The 22391-nt window shown below is 44.3% G+C and overlaps 1 protein-coding gene across 2 annotated transcripts in view; it reads right to left on the reverse strand.

Annotated features, from left to right (window-relative positions):
• Nucleotides 1–22391, reverse strand: part of LOC140476551 (calpain-3-like) — a 110469-nt gene that overhangs the window by 52143 nt on the left and 35935 nt on the right. For both annotated transcript variants that reach the window (XM_072569332.1, XM_072569331.1), the window contains 3 exons: nt 5310–5428; nt 3075–3208; nt 2364–2532 (listed from right to left, as the gene is read on the reverse strand). In XM_072569332.1, the coding sequence (XP_072425433.1) occupies nt 2364–2532; nt 3075–3208; nt 5310–5428 (422 nt within the window). The remainder of the gene's footprint in view (nt 1–2363; nt 2533–3074; nt 3209–5309; nt 5429–22391) is intronic.

A 22391-nucleotide genomic window follows, 5' to 3' on the forward strand; every position in this document is an offset into this window, starting at 1 on the left:
GGGTGTAGGTTTGCTCGCTGAGCTGTAGGTTTGATATCCAGACATTTCATTACCTGGCTAGGTAACATCATCAGTGGCGACCTCCAAGTGAAGCAAAGCTGTTGTCTCCTGTTTTCTATTTATATCTTTCTCCTGGATTGGGTTCCTGGGGTTTGTGGTGATGTCATTTCCTGTTAGTTTTCTGAGGGGTTGATAAATGGCATCTAGATCTATGTGTTTGTTTATGGCGTTGTGGTTGGAGTGCCAAGCCTCTAGGAATTCTCTGGCATGTCTTGGCTTAGCCTGTCCCAGAATAGATGTGTTGTCCCAGTCGAAATGGTGGTTTTTTTCATCCGTGTGTAGGGCTACGAGGGAGAGAGGGTTGTGTCTTTTTGTGGCTAGCTGGTGTTCGTATATCCTGGTGGTTAACTCGTCAAAAGAAAGAACAATGGAGAACTACAAACCTGTGAGAAAAACCACCATTTCGACTGGGGCAACACATCTATCCTGGGACAGGCTAAGCCAAGACATGCCAGAGAATTCCTAGAGGCTTGGCCCTCAAACCACAACGCCATAAACAAACACATAGATCTAGATGCCATTTATCAACCCCTCAGAAAACAAACAGGAAATGACATCACCACAAACTCCAGGAACCCCATCCAGGAGAAAGATATAAATAGAAAGCAGGAGACAACAGCTTCGCTTCACTTGGAGGTCGCCACTGATGATGTTACCTAGGTAGGTAATGAAATGTCTGGATATCAAATCTACAGCTCAGCGAGCAAACCTACACCCAAGAGAGTGAGTGTGATAGCTGACGAAAACAGTAGGAGTGAACAAAACTGTGAGATAGAAATAACATCAGCAGTAGTGATAGAGTGGGAGATATTAAAAAAAAAGACTAAGTACAACCTGCTACAGCCAGTGAAAGAGAATGAGACAAAGAAAAAGACACAAGAGAAAGCATGAGTGCGATTAGGATATTAAAAAAGAAGACAGTCAGGGGGAGAAAAGGGAACAAAGAGACAGGGGTTGGATGGACCACAAATTAAACTTGCAAAAAGATGAAGGTGGAGAAATATAAAAAAGGTTAGAAAATCAGGCAAACCAGCTTTATAGCTGGATATATTTAGGGATTGATAAAATTTCTACAACCCTGTGGTAACCCTGGTGAGATCAACTGGTTACGATCATTTTATGCTGCTGTAGGACTGTAATTTGTCAGGAGCACCAGAAAGTGGTAAAGAGATACTAGCAGTCCACTCCACAACAGGTGTTTCTTGCATACTAGGGAAAAGACAGGGAAATCAGGACACAGGACTGGATAGTGATAAAGGAGAGGAATATCAGGATTTCTTTAATTATGACTTCCTCTTCAGCACAAATTCCAAATGTGTGCAACATGACTGTAAATATATTTGTTTGAGTAGATATCAGCAGAAACTGAATGAGCGTTGTAGACACATAGCAATGTTTTTCAACTTGACTTCCAGACTGGGCACCTCAGCTGTGTTAAAGTAGATATGCACTGCTTCTGAATTGTGTTGTTTGTCCACCCAAATAGCTTGTGCATATTCAATCCCCAACACATAATTCACTGTTTCCAAAACTTGCCTCATATTGGTCTGAATAAACATTCCAGTCAATGATCAAATAAATTACCAACTTCACTTCACAACTCCATATTCAACCTTTTCAGGAGAGGATGGCCTAGTCAAAACCATGTTAACTCCTGTTCTAAAATGGTGCATCAAAAATTGCCAGACGATATCAGTAAGTTTTCAGCTATCAATGGTAATACACCAGATTTTACTCACACTTGGGTGCTTTAACACAATTTACCTTAAATCACAAATCACAGTAACACACAGCAAAGGACGTAGTGTCTGAGATATCATATGGAGGGAGGGGCTGATAATAACATGGAGAGAAGAGGGAATGTAATATTACATGTGATATTATATGTGATATCACATATGGGGAAGTCTTATATCACAGGGGAGGAGAGGAGGGTCAGAAATCTCATAGGGAAGGGGGGGGGTCTAATCTCACACGGGATGGGGGTTCTGATATCACATGGGGATTATTGTCTCACATTTATGGAAACCGCTCGCTGTAACTAACCAACAATATCTGTTCGCTTATTGTTTCTAATATCTCTGTTTGAAAGCTGATGACTTGTGATCCAAAGAGTGAAATATTAGCGGGTGTACTGTAATAAAAAATCTCTCAATCAGTCTGTTTTGGCCACTTTACCATCCAAGTAGGCACTTCCAGCTGGAATGATCATTTGGTGTATATATGTAATGACAGAATCATTGAGAAAACAGCAGCACCAAGAACTGGCATGCCAATATTTTACCATTAGAGAGCACACTTACATCAATTGAACAGCCCATAAGGGAGCCTCGCTCTGTTGCCTTCTTTAGGATCTTGAACAGATCCTTAGGGGCATCCTTTATCTCAAAGAATTCAGTAACACCACCAGTGAAATCTTCCATGGCTTCTGTAGTATTGCCACCTTTCAGTGCTTCATAGGATCCATGCAGCCTGGGTGATAGATGAATAGGACAGAATTAGAGTGAAAGCATAGCCTAGTATTTCTTACCAAGTCAAATCCCAATTATCTGACCTTTGCTCTTAATAACACTGATTCCTTGCAGAGGTAGGGTTCCAAGAAAAACCTCCACTCTACAGAAACCTACCCAGTCACCCACGAAATGAGCATTGGCAGGTTAGTAAATAGCACAGTTGATTAATCCTTTTTATTTCAAGCATAGCCTCTGAGACCAGAGAGTTTGGGAGACATTAAACTTGAGTCTGAGCTCAGGCAGCTTTCTTATGAAGTGGGGACAAGGGTATTGGGGACAGTCATTTTAACTGAAGGTCAACATCAGGGAGAATCCGGGTGAAAACCAGCAATGTTCCTGGAAATTCCTGAACAATTATGATAACTCTGAGACAGTTGAACCATAAGGTGCGAGTTTCTCTCAACCAATCAGCAAGTTTTAACCAGCAACACCAACATCAGATATTGTGGCTCACTGTGACCGAGAACGAGCGTGAAGTTCACCCTAGCAACTTGCACTCACTTAGCGTATGCTTTCTCCAACAGAGCACTCCAGAACTCATTTCGCTCAGCAGATTTGGTAAAAACCAACTGGTTATTGAACGTGGGAATTCGGTCATCAACAATGACATCCACCCAGTCACCAAAACGCCAGAACTGCAATGAACAATGAAATAAGGAGAAGAGGAAGATTTAGTAGTTTCACCAAATGGGAAAGAACTTTTACTCCTCGCATCATCAAATATGACATTTAGTCTAATTCGCTCAAAACACCAACAACCTTATTGAGACTATGTTGCAATGGAGAAAGTGAGGACTGCAGATGCTAGAGAGCAGAGTCGAGAGTGAGGTACTGGATAAGCACAGCAGGCCGGGCAGCATCCAAGGAGCAGGAGGAATCTCTCTGATGAAGGGCTAATGCCCGAAATATTGATTCTCCTGCTCTTCAGATGCTGCCTGACCTGCTGTGCTTTTCCAGCACTACGCTCTCAACTATTTTACAATGGATACAAATATAAAACAGTCACTAATAAACCCACTGGGAAATTCAGGAGATCTAGGTAAACATTTGAGGGAGAAAAGAAGAAGGTATATTGAATGTGGAAATGAGAAGGAATGGGGGAGAGGTTAAGTTGGAACTCAAAAAATGGCACATTTCCCCTGTCCTCAGCAACTGTCAGATGGGATGCAGTTCCACGAGTATCTTTGTAGTTATGTCAGTTAAACCCAGGTTTTGTATAATCTGAGTGGCCAACAGCTGCCCCTTTCCACCAGACTCCATCACATGCTTAATGTTGCCAATCCATTTTCATTTCCAATTCATGGCTAGTAAGTGAGGAAGTGACTCCAGTTTCCCATCTTCCAAAAATGGTAAACAGACAGTTTTGACAAGGGATACAATGCAATTTTACATTCGGGCAGCAGAATGGAAACTAACTCAGGAGGCTGACTGCATGAGAAAGTTCTTACTGGAACTGTCTGAGTTTTATAGGAGGTGAGCTGCAGTTTGTTGCAAAATGTCTAGTGAGCTAGCAGTGTTCCTATAGTTATCTGAAAATTCCAGGATACTTAACCAAACCTTTTAGGTAATTTTAATTCAATTTTCTTCAAACCTCAGGTGTCAACTGAAACTTGAGAAGATCTAGACTTAAATTTTCAGCAAAGCCATTGCCACATGGCAGGACAGGAATCTGCCAGGTGAGGAATAGGAGGTGTAAGGGGAAAGTGAAAAAGTGGGGGACCAGTGTGACTATTTAGAACTGCAAAATGCGGAAAATCATAAGTGCATGATTTCAATGACTGGACATTCCTCTTACAGCAATGAAACAAATAATTTGCCCACTGACACAGGCCTTGCCCTTTTAGGTGTCAGCAGTAGCTCCGAGTACTGGAAGATGTTAATGTTTAATCCACACAGTTCTATTCATGCTATAGTGATATTCAGGGTGACTTAGAGTTAGCAGAAGGTCATCTTTCTCGATTGAATTAGTTGTGCAATTTAACTAAATCATCACAAATCTGATGTCCATTTAAACATTTTGATTTCATACGATCATCCTTAGTTCTGAAATTTCAATCGACTCATGACATTAACAGCCTTTTGGTACAAAGTCTTTCAGATTTTCTCAACATGTCGCACAAGTCACTTCCATAATGACAGTTGGAGAAAAACAGACCAGACAACTATGCAACTACCATAAGTACACAGCACCCACAAATATCTTTGGATACCTCATCCTTCTCTAGGGAATATAACCTGTCTAGGGGAAAAATGCCTGGCTTATCACTGTCTGGCTGTAACTCTGTAACAGGCCTGTATGTTCCCTGACCATCTGGATAATGTGCCTGATATTCCATATCTTTCTGTCTATCTAGGAGCTGTGCCTGTGTACACCCATCTTTCTGGAATGATGTGTCGGTTACTTCTCTGTCTGTCTAGAGGGTTATTTTTCTGTGCATTCACCGTTGCCAGGTAGGGATGTGTGTGTACTCTCTGTCTGTTTGTTTTACATTGAGAGATGTGTCTGCCTTCCATGTCTGGGCGCAACATGTGATTGTCATGGACCAGGGACGTCACTAATAGAGGTCAGAGAATGCCATCCTGTGGGAGAGAGACCCATGGAAACGCTGGGAGAGAGGGTAGAGTGTTGTGCTTGACAATTGAAGACTGAGGCAGAGCCTGCCGATGCTGCTCCACTGAATCTAACAGTAACTTGCTTGTTTCTATAAATGTCACCCTAATGGCAAACAACAATACCTGAAAGTGGAAGATCCCAGCATAGTTCTCTGTAAAGTATTGATCGCGAGGGATGACCCGGTACAGCAGCTTCTCATTAAGAGTGAGACATGCAATGGCAGCCAGGAACCAGCAGTCACCTGGTTAGAAACAGAAATCATCACTGTCCATCTGTCCAAACCCAAAATTAGGGCTAAAGCATCAGAGTAAGTTGAGACTTGACATGGAAACTGAAGTATGATTGGGACAAACATGTGACTTTTGCCCTTTGGTTTCCAAGATTCTCTGTCACTGGGGATTTTCTCACATCATATCTGGCTGTGTTGAAGGTTATTTAATAGGGATGGATCATTCTATAAAAGGATGGAAGTCGAAAAGTGTGGCGCTGGAAAAGCACAGCAGGTCAGGCAGCATCTGAGGAGCTGGAGAGTCAATCAGGCATAAGCCCTTCATCAGGAATGGGGGGTGGGGGTGGTGGGGGGGGGGGGGGGGGTGTTTTTAAGGGACAAATAGTGGGGGAGGGGACTGGGGGTAGGTAGCTTGCAAGGCGATAGGTAGATGCAGGTGGAGGTGATAGTGACAGGTCGGAGCAGATAGTTGGGAAGGAAGATGGACAGGCAGGACAGTTCAAGAATGCAGTTCAGAGTTGGAAGGTTGGATCTGCTATGAGATGGGGGGAGGGGAAATGAGGATACTGGTGAAATCGATGTTGATGCCATGTGGTTGGTGCTTCCCAAGGTGGAAAATGAGGCTTTCTTCCTCGAGGTGCCAGGTGGCAAGTATTTGGCGGCAGAGGAGGCCCAGGACTTGCATGTCCTTGTCGGAGTGGGAGTGAGAGTTGAAGTAGTCAACCACAGGAAGCATGTGTCCCAGAACTGTTCTCTGAAACATTCCGTGGATTGGCGTCCTGTCTCGCCAGTGTACAGGAGACTACATCAAGAGCATCAGGTACAGTAGATGAGCTTTTTGGATGTGCAGAAAAATCTCTGCTGGATATGAAAGGATCCTTTGGGGCCTTGGATGAGATGGGGGGGGGGGGGGGGGCGGGGAGACGTGAGAGCAGGTTTTACACCTCTTGCGGAGGCAAGAGAAGGTGCTGGGAGTGAAAGGTGGGTTGGTGGGGGGCATAGACCTAATGAGAGAGTCGTGGAGGGTATGATCTCTGTGGAATGCTGATGGCGTGGGGAGGGGAAATATATCTCTGTTGGTGCCATATGACTGAAGGTGGCAAAAATGGCATTGGATGGTGCATTGTATCCGGAGATTGGTGGGGTGAAAGGTGAGGACCAGGGTGGGAGACAAGGAGTGAGATGACAATAGTCTTTTTTCCAAACTTCCAATCCAACCTGGAGTTCAAACAAACTTATTACTATGATAATCAGTGGTATTATGGTCAGAGTTTCTAGAGACAGTAAAGATATCCCAGTTGTTATCACAGACCCACACTCTAATCAAAAGGGCTATAACAAGATCCTCCCCTGATGTCAAGGCGAGATAAGTGACCGAGGTGCTCACCTTTAGCATTAACGTTAAGGGGAGCCACATTTTACTTTACATTGTCAAGGACGCATTTTAACCTGAGGCACTTCATGATTGAGGCAACATCATTGGAAGGCATGTTGTTATTGCATTGGGAGACAGCAGGTAGAGGGCAACACCAGGCTAGCAACTGAACACCTTTACAGTTGTTGAATCTTAGTGAAGAACCACACAGCCTATAATCTTCAACACCCTTTCTCTTATCATGTAATCTCAAGGGGTTCATGTTCACCCATTCTGAGTTTATACAATTCATTCATTCAAGCTCAGCACAATAACAAAGACAAGTGATGAAACAGGATGAACAGGATACTGAGAATCAAACAAGACAGAAGTCCCTGGAGCATTTTCCTGCCTTCTGTTTTCTGCTCCAAAAGTCATTTGTTTCCACACTTATCAGCTGTGATACTTTCATCTAAAGGAACGGTGGGAAATTCACAGAACACAATGTTGATGGCAAACTGCCAATAGGTGAGAATGCACCACTTACTCACTGGAGTCAAGGGTAAGAACACACAGACCTGAGCAAAATGCTCGCACAGCTTGTACAAACCCTGACACATGAATACTGAAAACGATATTGAAGGAATATTGTAGCTTAATGCAGACCATCTGATCAGTCTCCAAGAATGTGTGGCTTTTGAGTTCTCATTCGCATTAATATAAGGAAAGCTTTTTTCTTCCTTGTAGACATCAGTGGAACATTTAGCAAATATTTTGGAATATGTTGTAGCACACCACTCAAGATATTTTATTTGTTTGTTTGTGGATCGTGAACATCACTGAACACCAGCGTTTAATGTCAATCTCTGACTACTCTTGAGGCAGTGGTGGTGTGCCACCAATTTGAATTGCTGCAGTCCCTGAATGAAGGCACTCCCTCAGGACTGTTAGTAGTGACTTACAGGGTATTGACCCAGTGGCAATAAAGGAGCAACGATATATTTCCAAGATGGATCAGTTAGAATGGATCAAGAAGTGATTGCATGCATCTACAGCCTTGTCTTTCCAAGTGACAGAGATTGTGTTTGCAAATGCTGTCAAATAAGTTACTGTTTGCTGAATTACACCCTCCCTCCACTTTGATTGCCTTTGTCGCAAATAAAACCAACTGTTACCTCTGGTACTTTAAGTCCAAATGATATACACTTGGAAGGATAGGCTCAAAACTAGTTTCAATGCTAGATCTATCAAAAGCAGTATCAGGACTTGATTTATCTGCAAAAACTGACTTTTATTCCAGGCTCATTCTGAAATACAAAGGTAATTATCTAGCTTTGTTTGACTAGTGCAAACTATCCTCCTTAAACCAAAATCCCTTCCCCTCCATTCTTACTTTCAAATCTAAATGTGAGGAGCTTATGAATTTGTTTGTCACTAAGATTCAAACCATCCTCTGCTCCATCCCTCCCTTCCAATAGTCAACCTGACTAAATATCCTCTAAAGCTCTGACCTGCAGTAGTTTGAATTCATATCTTCAACTAGTTCCTGCTGTGGCTCTCCTTATGATCTTCACATGCTCAGTATGTCCAGGAGATCCATATCCTGCTCCTTCGATTCTGATCCCACAGGTAGATAGGATAGTGAAGGCGGCATCTGGTATGCTTTCCTTTATTGGACACAGCATTGTATATAGGAGTTGGGAGGTCATCCTGTGGCTGTACAGGACATTGGTAAGGCCATTTTTGGAATATTGTGTGCAATTCTGGTTTCCCTCCTATCGGAAGGATGTTGTGAAACTTGAAAGGGTTCAGAAAAGATTTACAAGGATTTTGCAAGAATTGGAGGATTTGAACTACAGGGAGAGACTGAATAGGCTGGGACTATTTTCCCTGGAGTGTTGGAAGCTGAGGGGTAACCTTATAGATGTTTATAAAATTATGAGGAGTATGGAATACAGTAAATAGACAAAGTCTATTTGTCTTCGGGTTGGGGGAGTCCAGAACTAGAGGGCACACGTTTAAGGTAAGAAGGGAAAGATTTAAAAGGAATCTAAGGGGGAACTTTTTCACATAGAGTATGGTGTGCATATGGAATGAGCTTCCAGAGAAAGTGGTGGAGGCTAGTACAATTACAACATTTAAAAGGCATCTGGATGGATATATGAATAGGAAGAGTTTAGAGGAGCAAGTGCTGGCAAATAGGACTAGATTAGGTTTGGATATCTAAATGGCATGGATGAGTTGGACCGAAGGGTCTGTTTCCGTGCTCTCCATCTCAATAATTCTATGACTCTAACTGCAGATCAAGCAACTTCCCTGCCTGTATGCATGTTAGTTGATAAGGTAAATGCACTTCTCCATTCAGGACCAAGCCTTTCTCATTTAAAAATGTTATCATCACCCATCTCCTCAGAAATTCAATGGCTTCTCCTCCTGTTCCCACAGTTACCTCTGGTGTGTCCTGAAGATTTATCCTTGGCCCCAACCTATTTTTCCTGCTCCTACATCCTGTTCCTCAGTAACATAATCTGAAAACACAGCATTGGATGTTTCCAATGCCTTCAACTCATTCTACGCCCACTTTGAGCAGAGTTTCGGTGTAGAGGTAACACCTATTCTGACAAGTCCCGACCAAACTATCCCAACAGTCACTACATCAGAGGTCAGATCAGTTTTCCTTTGAGTGAATCCAAGGAAAGCGATGGGACCAGACGGAGTACCAGGCCGTGCACTCAGAGCACGCGTAGATCAACTGGCAGAGGTCTGCTCGGACATTTACAACCTCTCCCTGCCTGTTTCAAGAGATCCAACATAATACCTGTGCCTAAGAAGGCTCATGCAGCGTGTCTCAATGACTACCGCCCAGTGGCCCTAACTTCGGTGATCATGAAGCGTTTTGAAAGGCGGGTCATAGCATTAGTTAACTCTAGCCTCCCCACTACTCTTGACCCACTCCAATTTGCCTATTGGACCAACAGATCAATGTCAGATTCCATATCACTTGCCCTTCACTCCTCCCTAGAATATATTGACACCAAGTACAGCTATGTAAGAATCCTACTCATTGACTACAGTTCAGCCTTCAACACTATTATCCTATCAAGACTAATTACTAAACCGAGTGATCTCAGACTAAGCCCTACACTCTGCAACTGGATCTTCAGTTTCCTGATCCACAGGCCACAATCAGTGAAGATTGGGGACAATATTTCATCCTCACCAACACTCAACACTGGAACCCCCCAGGGATGCATTCTCAGCCCCCTATTGTACTTACTGTGTACCCACAACTGTGTCGCCAAATACCAGACTAATGCCATTTACAAGTTCACTGATGACACCACCATAGTCGGTCAAACCTCAGATAGCGATGAAACAGACTACATACTTAAGGTGAAAGACCTGGAAAAATGCTGCACTGAGAACAAACTAGCTCTCAATGCCAGCAAAAGCAAGGAACTCATTATTAACTTTTGACAAGATGTTACTCATGTCCCCTTACACATTAACAGCACAGAGGTGGAAAGAGTGGGGAGTGTCAAGCTCCTAGGAGTCGTCATCCACAACAAGCTTTCTTGGACTCTTCATGTGGACACACTGGTTACAAAGGCCCAACGACGTCTCTTCTTCCTCAGGCAGCTGAGGTAATTTGGCATGATGGTGAATACCCTTGCCAACGAGAGCATTCTGTCTGGATGTATCACTACCTGGTAAGGCAACAGTACCATTCAAAATTGGAGATGGTTACAGAGAGTGGTGAACTCGGCCTGAACAATCACAATGGCCAACCTCCCATCTACAGAATCTATCTACCAGGCCCGCTGTCAAGGAAAGGCTGCCAGCATTCTCAAAGATCCATCCCACCCTGGCAATGTTCTTCTACAACCTCTACCATCAGGGAGGAGGTACAGAAGCCTGAACACATGCACCAGCCAGTTTTGAAACCGTTTCTACCCTACTGTTGTTAGAATACTGAGTGGACTCATAAACCTGTGTTTTTGTTTTGCCGCTGTTTGCCTATTATTTACTATCTACATGACTTAACTCTGTGATCTGCCTGTGTAAGCTTGCAAGACAAAGCTTTTCACTGTGCCTCGGTACACGTGACAATAAATTCAAATGAATTCAATTCAATTCCACGTGTGCACTGACAACACACAATTCTATCTCTAATATGGTTGGCCTTTAGTTCAACCTGTTAATGAGGGTGGTACTGTTGTCATCTGGAATACTGACCTCTACCTTGCAGAGGCTGAGGGCAAACTCTCTCACACTTCTTCCTGTCTCCCATGGACCTAGACCCCATCAGTGAACTTCAACACATTGTTTCCAGAAGTGTAATTGGCCTCACCTCCTTCTGGAAATCCTTCATCTTGGAAATTATCACCTTGGAGTTGTCCGAATATGACACAGTCAACTTTTAACTTCTTCCCAAATTCCACAAACAGAATCCTCTAGTAGACCCATCATATTGGCCTGGGCCTGCCCCAGTGAACTTCTTCCTGCTTATCTGCATTCGACTTTATCACCTCATCTACAATTGGTCTCCCTCATACACCAGGACAGTTTGAGATGCTCTCTGCTTTCTTCTTGAACTGAGGTCAGAATAGTCCAGTTGGTTGATTTTGTTCTTTCAATAAGCAATTTTCTTTAATCTGTCTTACCTCCTCCAAATAAAAGGTTCAGTCATGAGTATTTCCATGGTCCTCAGAAATGTTTCTCTTTTTTATGGAGTTTGTGAAACATACCTTACTTCAGTCTTCATGCCACTGTCTTATTTTGTCCAGGACTAAAAAAAACGTCAATTTTCTCTTCCAGTTTCCATCTTTCTCTCACTTTCACATAATCCATTTCTGACCCTTTGCTTTTCCTTGACTTTTCTGTCTCCATTTTCAGGGATACTAATATTCCTTCTGAGCCTATTGACTCTTGCAGCTATCTCTACTCTCTTCCTTATACTCTGCTTCCAATAAATGTTCTATTTTATTCTCCAAGTTTCTATGTTGCATTTGTACCTGCCACATCAGTGTTTGCTATATGTCCTTGTTATTAACCCAACTGACAACTTACTCCCAGATTGCAACCCCACACTGCTTGGCAGAGCTCAAATGTGTCCGACCTATTCTCTTCTGCCATTATCCCTTGCTTTCCCTACCAGAACAATGACAGAATTCCCCTCATCCTCACTCTCCACCTCCACATTCAAAAGGTCATCCCTTTCAGTATGATGCCATCACCAAACACAACTCCCCCCGCCACCCCCCCCAACTTTCCTGTCAGCATTTCCTCCATTGATATTCTGGGCCACTCCTGCATCTTTCCCAGCACTTTGTCCCCCTCTTCTATCTCTTTCCTAAGCAATTACATGAGATATAATCCTTACTTCTTTATGTCCTGACTCGTCATTGTCAATGGCCCCAAACTCTCCTTCCAGATCAAACAATGATTTCTCTGGGGATACCAACTCCATATTCATTTGGACAGAAGAAGGTGGATAATAAACTTCCCTGAATATCTGGTCACTAAGTTGCCAAATTACATAATTAGTTCTGGAAAACTAATGCTTGGTAATGTAAATTTTTCAGTAGAAACATCCTTTGAATTTTGACAAAGGTCAATAAAAGCCAATGTAAAGTGTATTATTCTGTTTTTAATATTTTGGCATTTTGCGGTATGTTATGTGAAATGTGGCAGGAAATCTCCTTATTTGGCTATAAATTGATTTGCAGGATTGGCCAATTAAGTTAGAGGTTATGAAGATCATTTCTTAGAAAAACAATACTTCCTTTAACATTTATTTGTTTTATTAAAGAACCAGCATGGATTGAATCATCAACATAACTTGAGTTTTTAAATCGACAAGAAAGCTCTCAATTTTGATGTTTCAGCTGATTTCAGGCAGAAATAAACATAGAACATTACAATGCAGCACAGGCCCTTTGGCCCTCAATGTTGCGCCGCCCTGTTATACTAATGTGAAGCCCATCCCACCTACACTATTCCACGTACGTCCATATACCTGTCCAATGACGACTTAAATGCACTTTAACTTGGCGAATCTACTACCGTTGCAGGCAAAGCATTTCATACACTTACTATTCGGAAAAGAAAGCATCACAGGATTCCAATACCTGATCATTATCTCATTGTAACAGTGATGAGAGACTTCAGTTATATGGACAGACGAGAGAAGTTCATATTATTTCTTTTTCTGAAAAGGAAGGTTTAAAAAGCTGTTCAAAGTTATGAGACATTTTGATATGATAGATCGGAATAGTCTTTTCATTGGCAAAAGGATCAAGTAATCTCATGGTGCAGATTTTCAGTATTTGGCAACAAAATTTTGGAAAGATGAGGAATTCTTTCTTACTCAGCAAGTCATCATGATCTGGAGTGCAAAGTTTGAGAGGGTGTGAAAGCAGATTTAAGTATAACTTTAAAAACAGACGCATATAAAATTTTAAAAAGAAATGGAGTAATTATACCCCTCATTTAGAAAACCAGCACTGGCAGAATTGGCGAAATGGTCTCCTTATGTGTTGTATCATTCTATGACTGTAGTAGCTTTTGCTGAAGATCCTGCTGATGTCTCTGGCCAAGTGCTTCTCTTTTCTGGCTTCAGTCCTAATCCTGAATGTGCTGATATGAAGTATGCACAGAATGGAGCTCAGATGTCAAATGGAGCTCAAGTAAAATAATCCACCAATGCTCACTGTCTGCCCTCACACATGAGGAATAGCCACTTGCACCACATTTAGAAAGACATTAATTACTCAAGAATAATACGCCAGTAAGTGAAAAACCTATAAGATAAAGTCAGAGATACCAGAAGGAATCTATGTAATTTGCGAAATTCTGAACTTGGTGAAGGTGCTCAACACTGAAATGGAAGAGTGAAACCAAAGTCAAGGAATGCAAGTGGGTAATGAGGGTAAGTCATATCTTCAGATTTATCCCACAATCAATGGGAAACTATTGTCTCTCATACTCTCGCAGGATGTGAAACAGGACACTTGCTCATCAAATTGCTGTGACATTTTAACTCAGTAAGAGGCACCATCTGTTGGATTTTCCAGAGCTAATCATTCTTCTAATATTAGCAGCAACATGCAATAGGCTGACACAGGGAGCTAAAAGGATAAAATGAATGTGTGGACTCCTTCAAGTTTCACAGGCAGAAAACATCCCAACAACCTTTGAAATGTCGACATAGTCTCTTCAATCACTAACTATTAGTTCATTTAGACTTTCACAATCTCTGCTGATAACAAAATCTCTTGTTCTCTGCCTTACAATTCTTATTTAGTCTTATATATCCTGTCCCTTGCTCTATGGCCTACACTCCATAAATACATGATGTGGAGGTGCTGGTGTTGGACTGGGGTGGACAAAGTCAAAAAACACACAACACTGGGTTATAGTCTAACAGATTTATTTGAAACCGCAAGCTTTCAGAGCCCTGCTCCTTCCTCAGGCAGCTAGTGCAAGAGAATACATCACACACAGAATTTATACATAGAAAAATCAACTTATGCTAATGTATTGAACAAAGCTAGATAACTATTAAGTGTCTAATCAGTAAGAGTGGTAATGCAGGTTTCAATTGAGTCGTCTGTAATTCCCAGAATTTCTTTCAAGTTACTACCCCAAGATAACTTGAGATTTTATCAGTATTAAGGGGATATCTCAGATCAGACAATGCATTTTAGGTGTGAAGCTCTGTTTCAAATCTGTTTGTGTCTGAATCTGGAGTCAGACTGGTTTTATTTCCAAAGCAGGAATTTATAAAATGCCACATTGACTGACTGTCTACAGATCGTGGGCTTTTTGAACAAAATAGAATATAGCTGCAAATACAAATCTGTAAATGCAAATTCACTCCATTGATTTATATGTTTGTGCACATATGTGTGTGTGTGAGGAAGAGAGAATGCGTGGGTGCAAGTGGTGTGTGAGAGAGTGTGAGGGAGTATATGTGTGTGAGCGTGTGTGTGTTTGAGATAGTGCACACTAGTATGAGGGAGTATATGCCTGTGACAAAGTGTGCGTGAGTATCTGTGAGTAGGTGTATGAGAGAAGGTCTGTGTGTGTTAGACAGAAACACACACACACACATACCCATATACTCACATCCACTCCCTCTCAAGCATACAAACACACATGCACAGACACATATATAAATTTATGGGTTGAATTTGCATTTGCAGATGCATTCCATTTTGTTGAAAAAGCACACGATCTGTAGACAGTCAATGTGGCATTTTATAAATTCCTACTCTGGAAATAAAACCAGTCTGACTCCAGGTTGAGACGCAAACACCTAAAATGCATTGTCTAACCTGAGATGTCACCTTTACACTGATAAAATCTTAAGTTATCTTGGGACAGTGACTTGGAAGAAATTCGGGGATTTACATATTAATCAATCTAAACCTCATCTCCATTCTTACTGAATGGAGATTTAATAGCCATCTAGATATTTTCGATATATTAGCATGAGTTGTATGACCCTTTGATCTTTTACTATAAATTGTGTCTGATGTATTCTCTCTCACTAGTTGCCTGAGGAAGGAGTGGAGCTCTGAAAGCTTGCAGTTTCAAATGGATCTGTTGGATGATAATTCATGTGGGTCTTGACTCTGTCCATAATTACAACTATAAGTCCTTTTCTACCTACACTCTCTCAACAGTAATCAAATTGTTCAGAAAGCCCATTAATTTTTCCCAATTCAATGAAACCTGGAAATGAAAACAGAAATGACAGAAACTTTCCACGGGTCAGATAACATCTGAGAAGTGTAAAAGAGTTACACATAGTTGCAAAAGAGAGTTATGAGTGATTCTTGTGGAGTTGTAAAGATTTTGTGAATTTTAAAAATGATGGGATCAGGGACATCGAGGTAGGCAGCTAGTGCAGGAATGTTTGTGGATATACCCATTTCAAACAAGTATGCTGTTTTGGAAAATGTAGGGGGTGATGGATTCTCAGGGGAACGTAGCACGAACAGCCAAGCTTCTGGTATTGAGACTGGCTCTAATGCAACAAGGGGTATGTTGGGTTCCAAGAGATCAATTGTGTTAGGGGATTCTCTACACCCAGGTACAGATAGACGTATCTGTGACCAGCAGCGAAAAAGCAGAATGGTGTGTTGCTTCCCTGGTGCCAGGATCAAGGATGTCTCAGAGAGGATGCAGAATGTTCTCAAGGGGGAGAGGGGCCAGCAAGAGGTCATTGTCCACATTGGAACCAATGACATAGGAAGGGAAAAGGTTGAGATTCTGAAGGGATATTACAGAGAGTTAGGCAGGAATTTAAAAAGGTCCTCGAGAGTAGTAATATCTGGATTACTCCTGGTGCTCCAACTAGTGAGGGGAGGAATAGGAGGATACAGCAGGTGAATGCATGGCTGAGGAGCTGGTGTATGGAAGAAGGATTCACATTTTTGGATCATTGGAATCTCTTTTAGGGTAGAAGTGACCTGTACAATAAGGACGGATTGCACCTAAATTGGAAGGGGACGAATATGATGGCAGGGAAATTTGTGAGAGCTGCTTGGGAGGATTTAAACTAGTAAGGTGGGGGTGGGGGTGGAACCCAGGGAGATAGTGAGGAAAGAGATCAATCTGAGACTGGTACAGTTGAGAACAGAAGCGACTCAAACAGTCAGGGCAGGCAGGGACAAAGTAGGGCTAATAAATTAAACTGCATTTATTTCAATGCAAGGGGCCTAACAGGGAAGGCAGATGAACTCAGGGCATGGTTAGGAACATGGGACTGGGATATCATAGCAATCACAGAAACATGGCTCAGGGATGGACAGGACTGGCAGCTTAATGTTCCAGGATACAAATGCTACAGGAGGGATAGAAAGGGAGGCAAGAGAGGAGGGCGAGTGGCATTTTTGATAAGGGATAGCATTACAGCTGTGCTGAGGGAGGATATTCCTAGAAATACATCCAGGGAAGTTATTTGGGTGAAACTGAGAAATAAGAAAGGTATGAAACCTTATTGGGATTGTATTATACACCCCCTAATAGTCAGAGGGAAATTGAGAAACAAATTTGCAAAGAGATCTCAGCTATCTGTAAGAATAATAAGGTGGTTATGATAGGGGATTTTAACTTTCCAAACATAGACTGGGACTGCCATATTGTTAAGGGTTTAGATGGAGAGAAATTTGTCAAGTGTGTACATGACACTTTTCTGATTTAGTATGTCAATGTACCTACTGGAGAAGGTGCAAAACTTGACCTACTCTTGAGAAATAAGGCAGGGCAGGTGACTGAGGTGTCAGTGGGGGAGCACTTTAATTCTATTAGAGACCATAATTCTATTAGATTTAAAATAATAGAACATAGAACATAGAAGAATACAGCGCAGTACAGGCCCTTCGGCCCTCGATGTTGCGCCGATCAAAGCCCACCTAACCTACACTAACCCACTATCCTCCATATACCTATCCAATGCCCGCTTAAATACCCAGAAAGAGGGAGAGTCCACTACTGCTACTGGCAGGGCATTCCATGAACTTACGACTCGCTGAGTGAAGAACCTACCCCTAACATCAGTCCTATATCTACCCCCCCTTAATTTAAAGCTATGCCCCCTTGTAATAGCTGACTCCATACGTGGGAAAAGGTTCTCACTGTCAACCCTATCTAACCCCCTAATCATCTTGTACACCTCTATCAAGTCACCCCTAAACCTTCTTTTCTCCAATGAAAACAACCCCAAGTGCCTCAGCCTTTCCTCATAGGATCTTCCTACCATACCAGGCAACATCCTGGTAAACTTCCTCTGCACCCGTTCCAGTGCCTCCACATCCTTCCTATAGTATGGCGACCAAAACTGCACACAATATTCCAGATGCGGCCGCACCAGAGTATGGATGGAAAAGGATAGATCAGATCTAAAAGTTGAAGTTTTAAATTGGAGAAAGGCCAATTTTGATGATATTAGGCAAGAACTTTCAAAAGTTGATTGGGGACAGACGTTCACAGGTAAAGGGACGGCTGAAAAATGGGAAGCCTTCAGAAGTGAGGTAACGAGAATCCAGAGAAAGTATATTCCTGTCAGGGTGAAAGGAAAGGCTGGTAGGTATAGGGAATGCTGGATGACTAAAGATATTGAGGGTTTGGTTAAGAAAAAGAAGGAAGCATATGTAAGGTATAGACAGGATAGATTGAGTGAATCCTTAGAAGAGTATAAAGGAAGTAGGAGTATACTTAAGAGGGAAACCAGGAGGGCAAAAAGGGGACACAAGATAGCTTTGGCAAATAGAATTAAGGAGAATCCAAAGAGTTTTTACAAATACATTAAAGGACAAAAGGGTAACAAGGGAGAGAATAGGGCCCCTCAAAGATCAGCAAGGTGGCCTTTGTGTGGAGCAGCAGAAAATTTGGGAGACACTAAATGAGTATTTTGCATGAGTATTTATTGTGGAAAAGGATATTGAAGATATAAACTGTCATGAAATAGATGTGACATCTTGAAAAATGTCCATATTACAGAGGACGAAGTGCTGGATGTCTTGAAACGGGTAAAGGTGGATAAATCCCCTGTACCTGATCAGGTGTATCCTAGAATTCTGTGGGAAGCTAGAGAAGTGATTGCTGGGCCTCTTGCTGAGATATTTGTATCATCGATAGTCACAGGTGAGGTCCCGGAAGACTGGAGGTTGGCAAACGTGATGCCACTGTTTAAGAAGGGTGGTAAGGACAAGCCAGGGACCTAAAGACCAGTGAGCCTGACGTCGGTGGTGGGCAAGTTGTTGGAGGGAAACCTGAGGGACAGGATGTACATGTATTTGGAAAGGCAAGGACTGATTAGGAATAGTCAACATGGCTTTGTGCAAGGGAAATCATGTCTCACAAACTTGATTGAGTTTTTTTGAGGAAGTATCAAAGAGGATTGATGAGAGTAGAGCAGTAGATGTAATCTATATGGACTTCAGAAAAGCGCTCAACAAGGTTCCCCATGGGAGACTGATTAGCAAGGTTAGATCTCATGGAATACAGCGAGAACTAGCCATTTGGATTTAGAGCTGACTCAAAGGTAGAAGACAGAGGGTGGTGGTGGAGGGTTGGTTTTCAGACTGGAGGCCTGTGACCAGTGGAGTGCCACAAGTATGGGTGCTGGGCCCTCTCCTTTTTGTAATTTATATAAATGATTTGGGTGTGAGCATAAGAGGTACAGTTAGTAAGTTTGCAGATGACACCAAAATTGGAGTGTAGTGGACAGCGAAGAAAGCTGAAAATGTGTTGCTAGAAAAGCGCAGCAGGTCAGGCAGCATCCAAGGAGCAGGAGAATCGACGTTTCGGGCATGAGCCCTTCTTCAGGAATGAGAAAGGTGTGTCCAGCAGGCTAAGATAAAAGGTAGGGACAGGGACTTGGGGGAGGGGCGTTGGAAATGCGATAGGTGGAAGGAGGTCAAGGTGAGGGTGATAGGCCGGAGTGGGGGTGGGGGCGGAGAGGTCAGGAAGAAGATTGCAGGTTAGGAAGGCGGTGCTGAGTTCGAGGGATTTGACTGAGACAAGGTGGGGGGAGGGGAAATGAGGAAACTGGAGAAATCCGAGTTCATCCCTTGTGGTTGGAAGGTTCCTAGGCGGAAGATGAGGCGCTCTTCCTCCAATCGTCGTGTTGCTATGGTCTGGCGATGGAGGAGTCCAAGGACCTGCATGTCCTTGGTGGAGTGGGAGGGGGGGTTGAAGTGTTGAGCCACGGGGTGGTTGGGTTGGTTAGTCCAGGTGTCCCAGAGGTGTTCTCTGAAACGTTCCACAAGTAGGCGGCCAGTCTCCCCAATATAGAGGCGGCCATATCGGGTGCAGCGGATGCAGTAAATGATGTGTGTGCAGGTGCAGGTGAATTTGTGGCAGATATGGAAGGATCCCATGGGGCCTTGGACGGAAGTAAGGGGGGAATGTGGGCGCAAGTTTTGCTTTTCTTGCGGTTGCAGGGGAAGGTGCCGGGAGGGGAGGTTGGGTTGGTGGCGGGTGTGGACCTGACGAGGGAGTCATGGAGGGAGTGGTCTTTTCAGAACGCTGATAGGGGAGGGGAGGGAAATATATCCCTGGTGGTGGGGTCCGTTTGGAGGTGGCGGAAATGACGACGGATGATACGATATATATGAAGGTTTGTTGGGTGGTAGGTGAGGGCCAGTGGAGTTCTGTCCTGGTGGCAATTGGAAGGGCGTGGCTCAAGGGCGGAGGAGCGGGAAGTGGAGGAGAAGCGGTGGAGGGCATCATCAATCACGTCTGGAGGGAAATTGGGGTCTTTGAAGAAGGAGGCCATCTGGGTTGTACGGTATTGGAACTGGTCCTCCTGGGAGCAGATGAAGCAGAGACGAAGGAATTAGGAATATGGGATGGCATTTTTACAGGGGGCAGGGTGGGAGGAGGTGTAGTCTAGGTAGCTGTGGGAGTCGGTCGGTTAATTGTAAATGTCCGTGTTGATTCGGTCGCCCGAGATAGAAATGGAAAGGTCTAGGAAGGGGAGGGAGGAGTCTGAGACGGTCCAGGTGAGTTTGAGGTCAGGGTGGAAGGTGTTGGTAAAGTGGATGAACTGTTCAACCTCCTCGTGGGAGCACGAGGCAGCGGCGATACAGTCATCGATGTAGTGGAGGAAAAGGTGGGGGGTGGTTGCCAGTGTAGCTGCGGAAGATGGACTGTTCCACATATCCTACGAAGAGGCAGGCATAGCTGGGGCCCATGCGGGTGCCCATGGCTAATCGTTTGGTTTGGAGGAAGTGGGAGGATTGGAAAGAGAAGTTGTTCAGGGTGAGGACCAGTTCAGTCAGTCGAAGGAGGGTGTCAGTGGAAGGGTACTGGTTGGAACGGCGGGAAAGGAAGAAGCGGAGGGCTTTGAGTCCTTCGTGATGGGGGATGGAGGTGTACAGGGACTGGATGTCCATGGTGAAGATAAGGCGTTGGGGACCGGGGAAACGAAAATCATGGAGGAGGTGGAGGGCGTGGGTGGTGTCCCGAATGTAGGTGGGGTGTTCTTGGACTAAGGGGGACAGGACCGTGTTGAGATATGCAGAGATGGGTTCGGTGGGGCAGGAGCAGGCTGAGACAGTGGGTTGGCCGGGGCAGTCAGGTTTGTGGATTTTGGGCAGAAGGTAGAAACGGGTGGTGTGAAGTTGTGGGACCATGAGGTTGGAGGCGGTGGATGGGAGATCCCCTGAGGTGATGAGGTTATGGATGGTCTGGGAGATGATGGTTTGGTGGTGGGAGGTGGGGTCATGGTCAAGGGGGCAGTAGGAGGAGTTGTCCGCGAGCTGCCGTTTAGCCTCAACGGTGTAAAGGTCGGTATGCCAAACTACTACCACGCCTCCCTTGTCTGTTGGTTTGATACTGAGGTTGGGGTTGGAACGGAGGGAGTGGAGGGCTGCACGTTTCGAGGGTGAGAGGTTGGAGTGGGTGAGAGGGGTGGAGAGGTTGAGGCAGTTAATGTCGCGGCGGCAGTTGGCTATGAAGAGATCGAGGGCGGGTAAGAGGCCAGCACAGGGTGTCCAGATGGATGGGGTGTGTTGGAGGCGGGAGAAGGGGTCATCAGAGGGTGGGCGAGAATCCTGGCTGAAGAAGTAGGTGCGGAGGCGAAGGTAGCGGAAGAATTGTTTGACGTCTCGCCGTGTGTTTTCTCGTTAATCTGAGAGCGTAGGGGAATGAAGGGGAATGTACCTGTAGGATATGTGGAATAGTCCATCTTTCGCAGCTACACTGGCACCACCCCCACCTTTTCCTCCACTACATCGATGACTGTATCGTCACTGCCTCGTGCTCCCACGAGGAGGTTTAACAGTTCGTCCACTTTACCAACGCCTTCCACCCCACCTCAAATTCACCTGGACCGTCTCAGACTCCTCCCTCCCCTTCCTAGACCTTTCCATTTCTATCTCAGACGACCAAATCAACACGGACATTTACTATAAACCGACCGACTCCCACAGCTACCTAGACTACACCTCCTCCCACCCAGCCCCCTGTAAAAACGCCATCCCATCTTCCCAATTCCTTCGTCTCCGCCGCATCTGATCCCAGGAGGACCAGTTCCAACACCATACAACCCAAATGGCCTCCTTTTTCAAAGACCGCAATTTCCCCCCAGACGTGATCGACGATGCCCTCCACCTCCTCTACTTCCTGCTCCTCCGCCCTTGAGCCACGCCCCTCCAATCGCCACCTGGACAGAACCCCACTGGTCCTCACCTACCACCCGACAAACCTGCATATACATCAGATCATCCGTCGTCATTTCCACCACCGGCAAACGGACCCCATCACCAGGGATATATTCCCCTCCCCTCCCTTATCAGCGTTCCGAAAAGACCATTCCCTCCGTGACTCCCTCGTCAGGTCCACACCCCCCCACCAACCCAACCTCCATTCCCGGCACCTTCCCCTGCAACCTCAAGAAATGCAAAACCTGCGCCCACACCTCCCTCCTTACTTCTCTCCAAGGCCCCAAGGGATCCTTCCATATCCGTCACAAATTCACCTGCACCTCCACACACATCATCTATTGCATCCGCTGTACCCGATGTGGCCTCCTCTATATTGGGGAGTCAGGCCGCCTACTTGAAGAACGTTTCAGAGAACACCTCTGGGACACCCGGACCAACC

This window comes from Chiloscyllium punctatum, chromosome 4 (assembly GCF_047496795.1).
Source record: "Chiloscyllium punctatum isolate Juve2018m chromosome 4, sChiPun1.3, whole genome shotgun sequence".
Classification (NCBI taxonomy): Eukaryota; Metazoa; Chordata; class Chondrichthyes; order Orectolobiformes; family Hemiscylliidae; genus Chiloscyllium; species Chiloscyllium punctatum.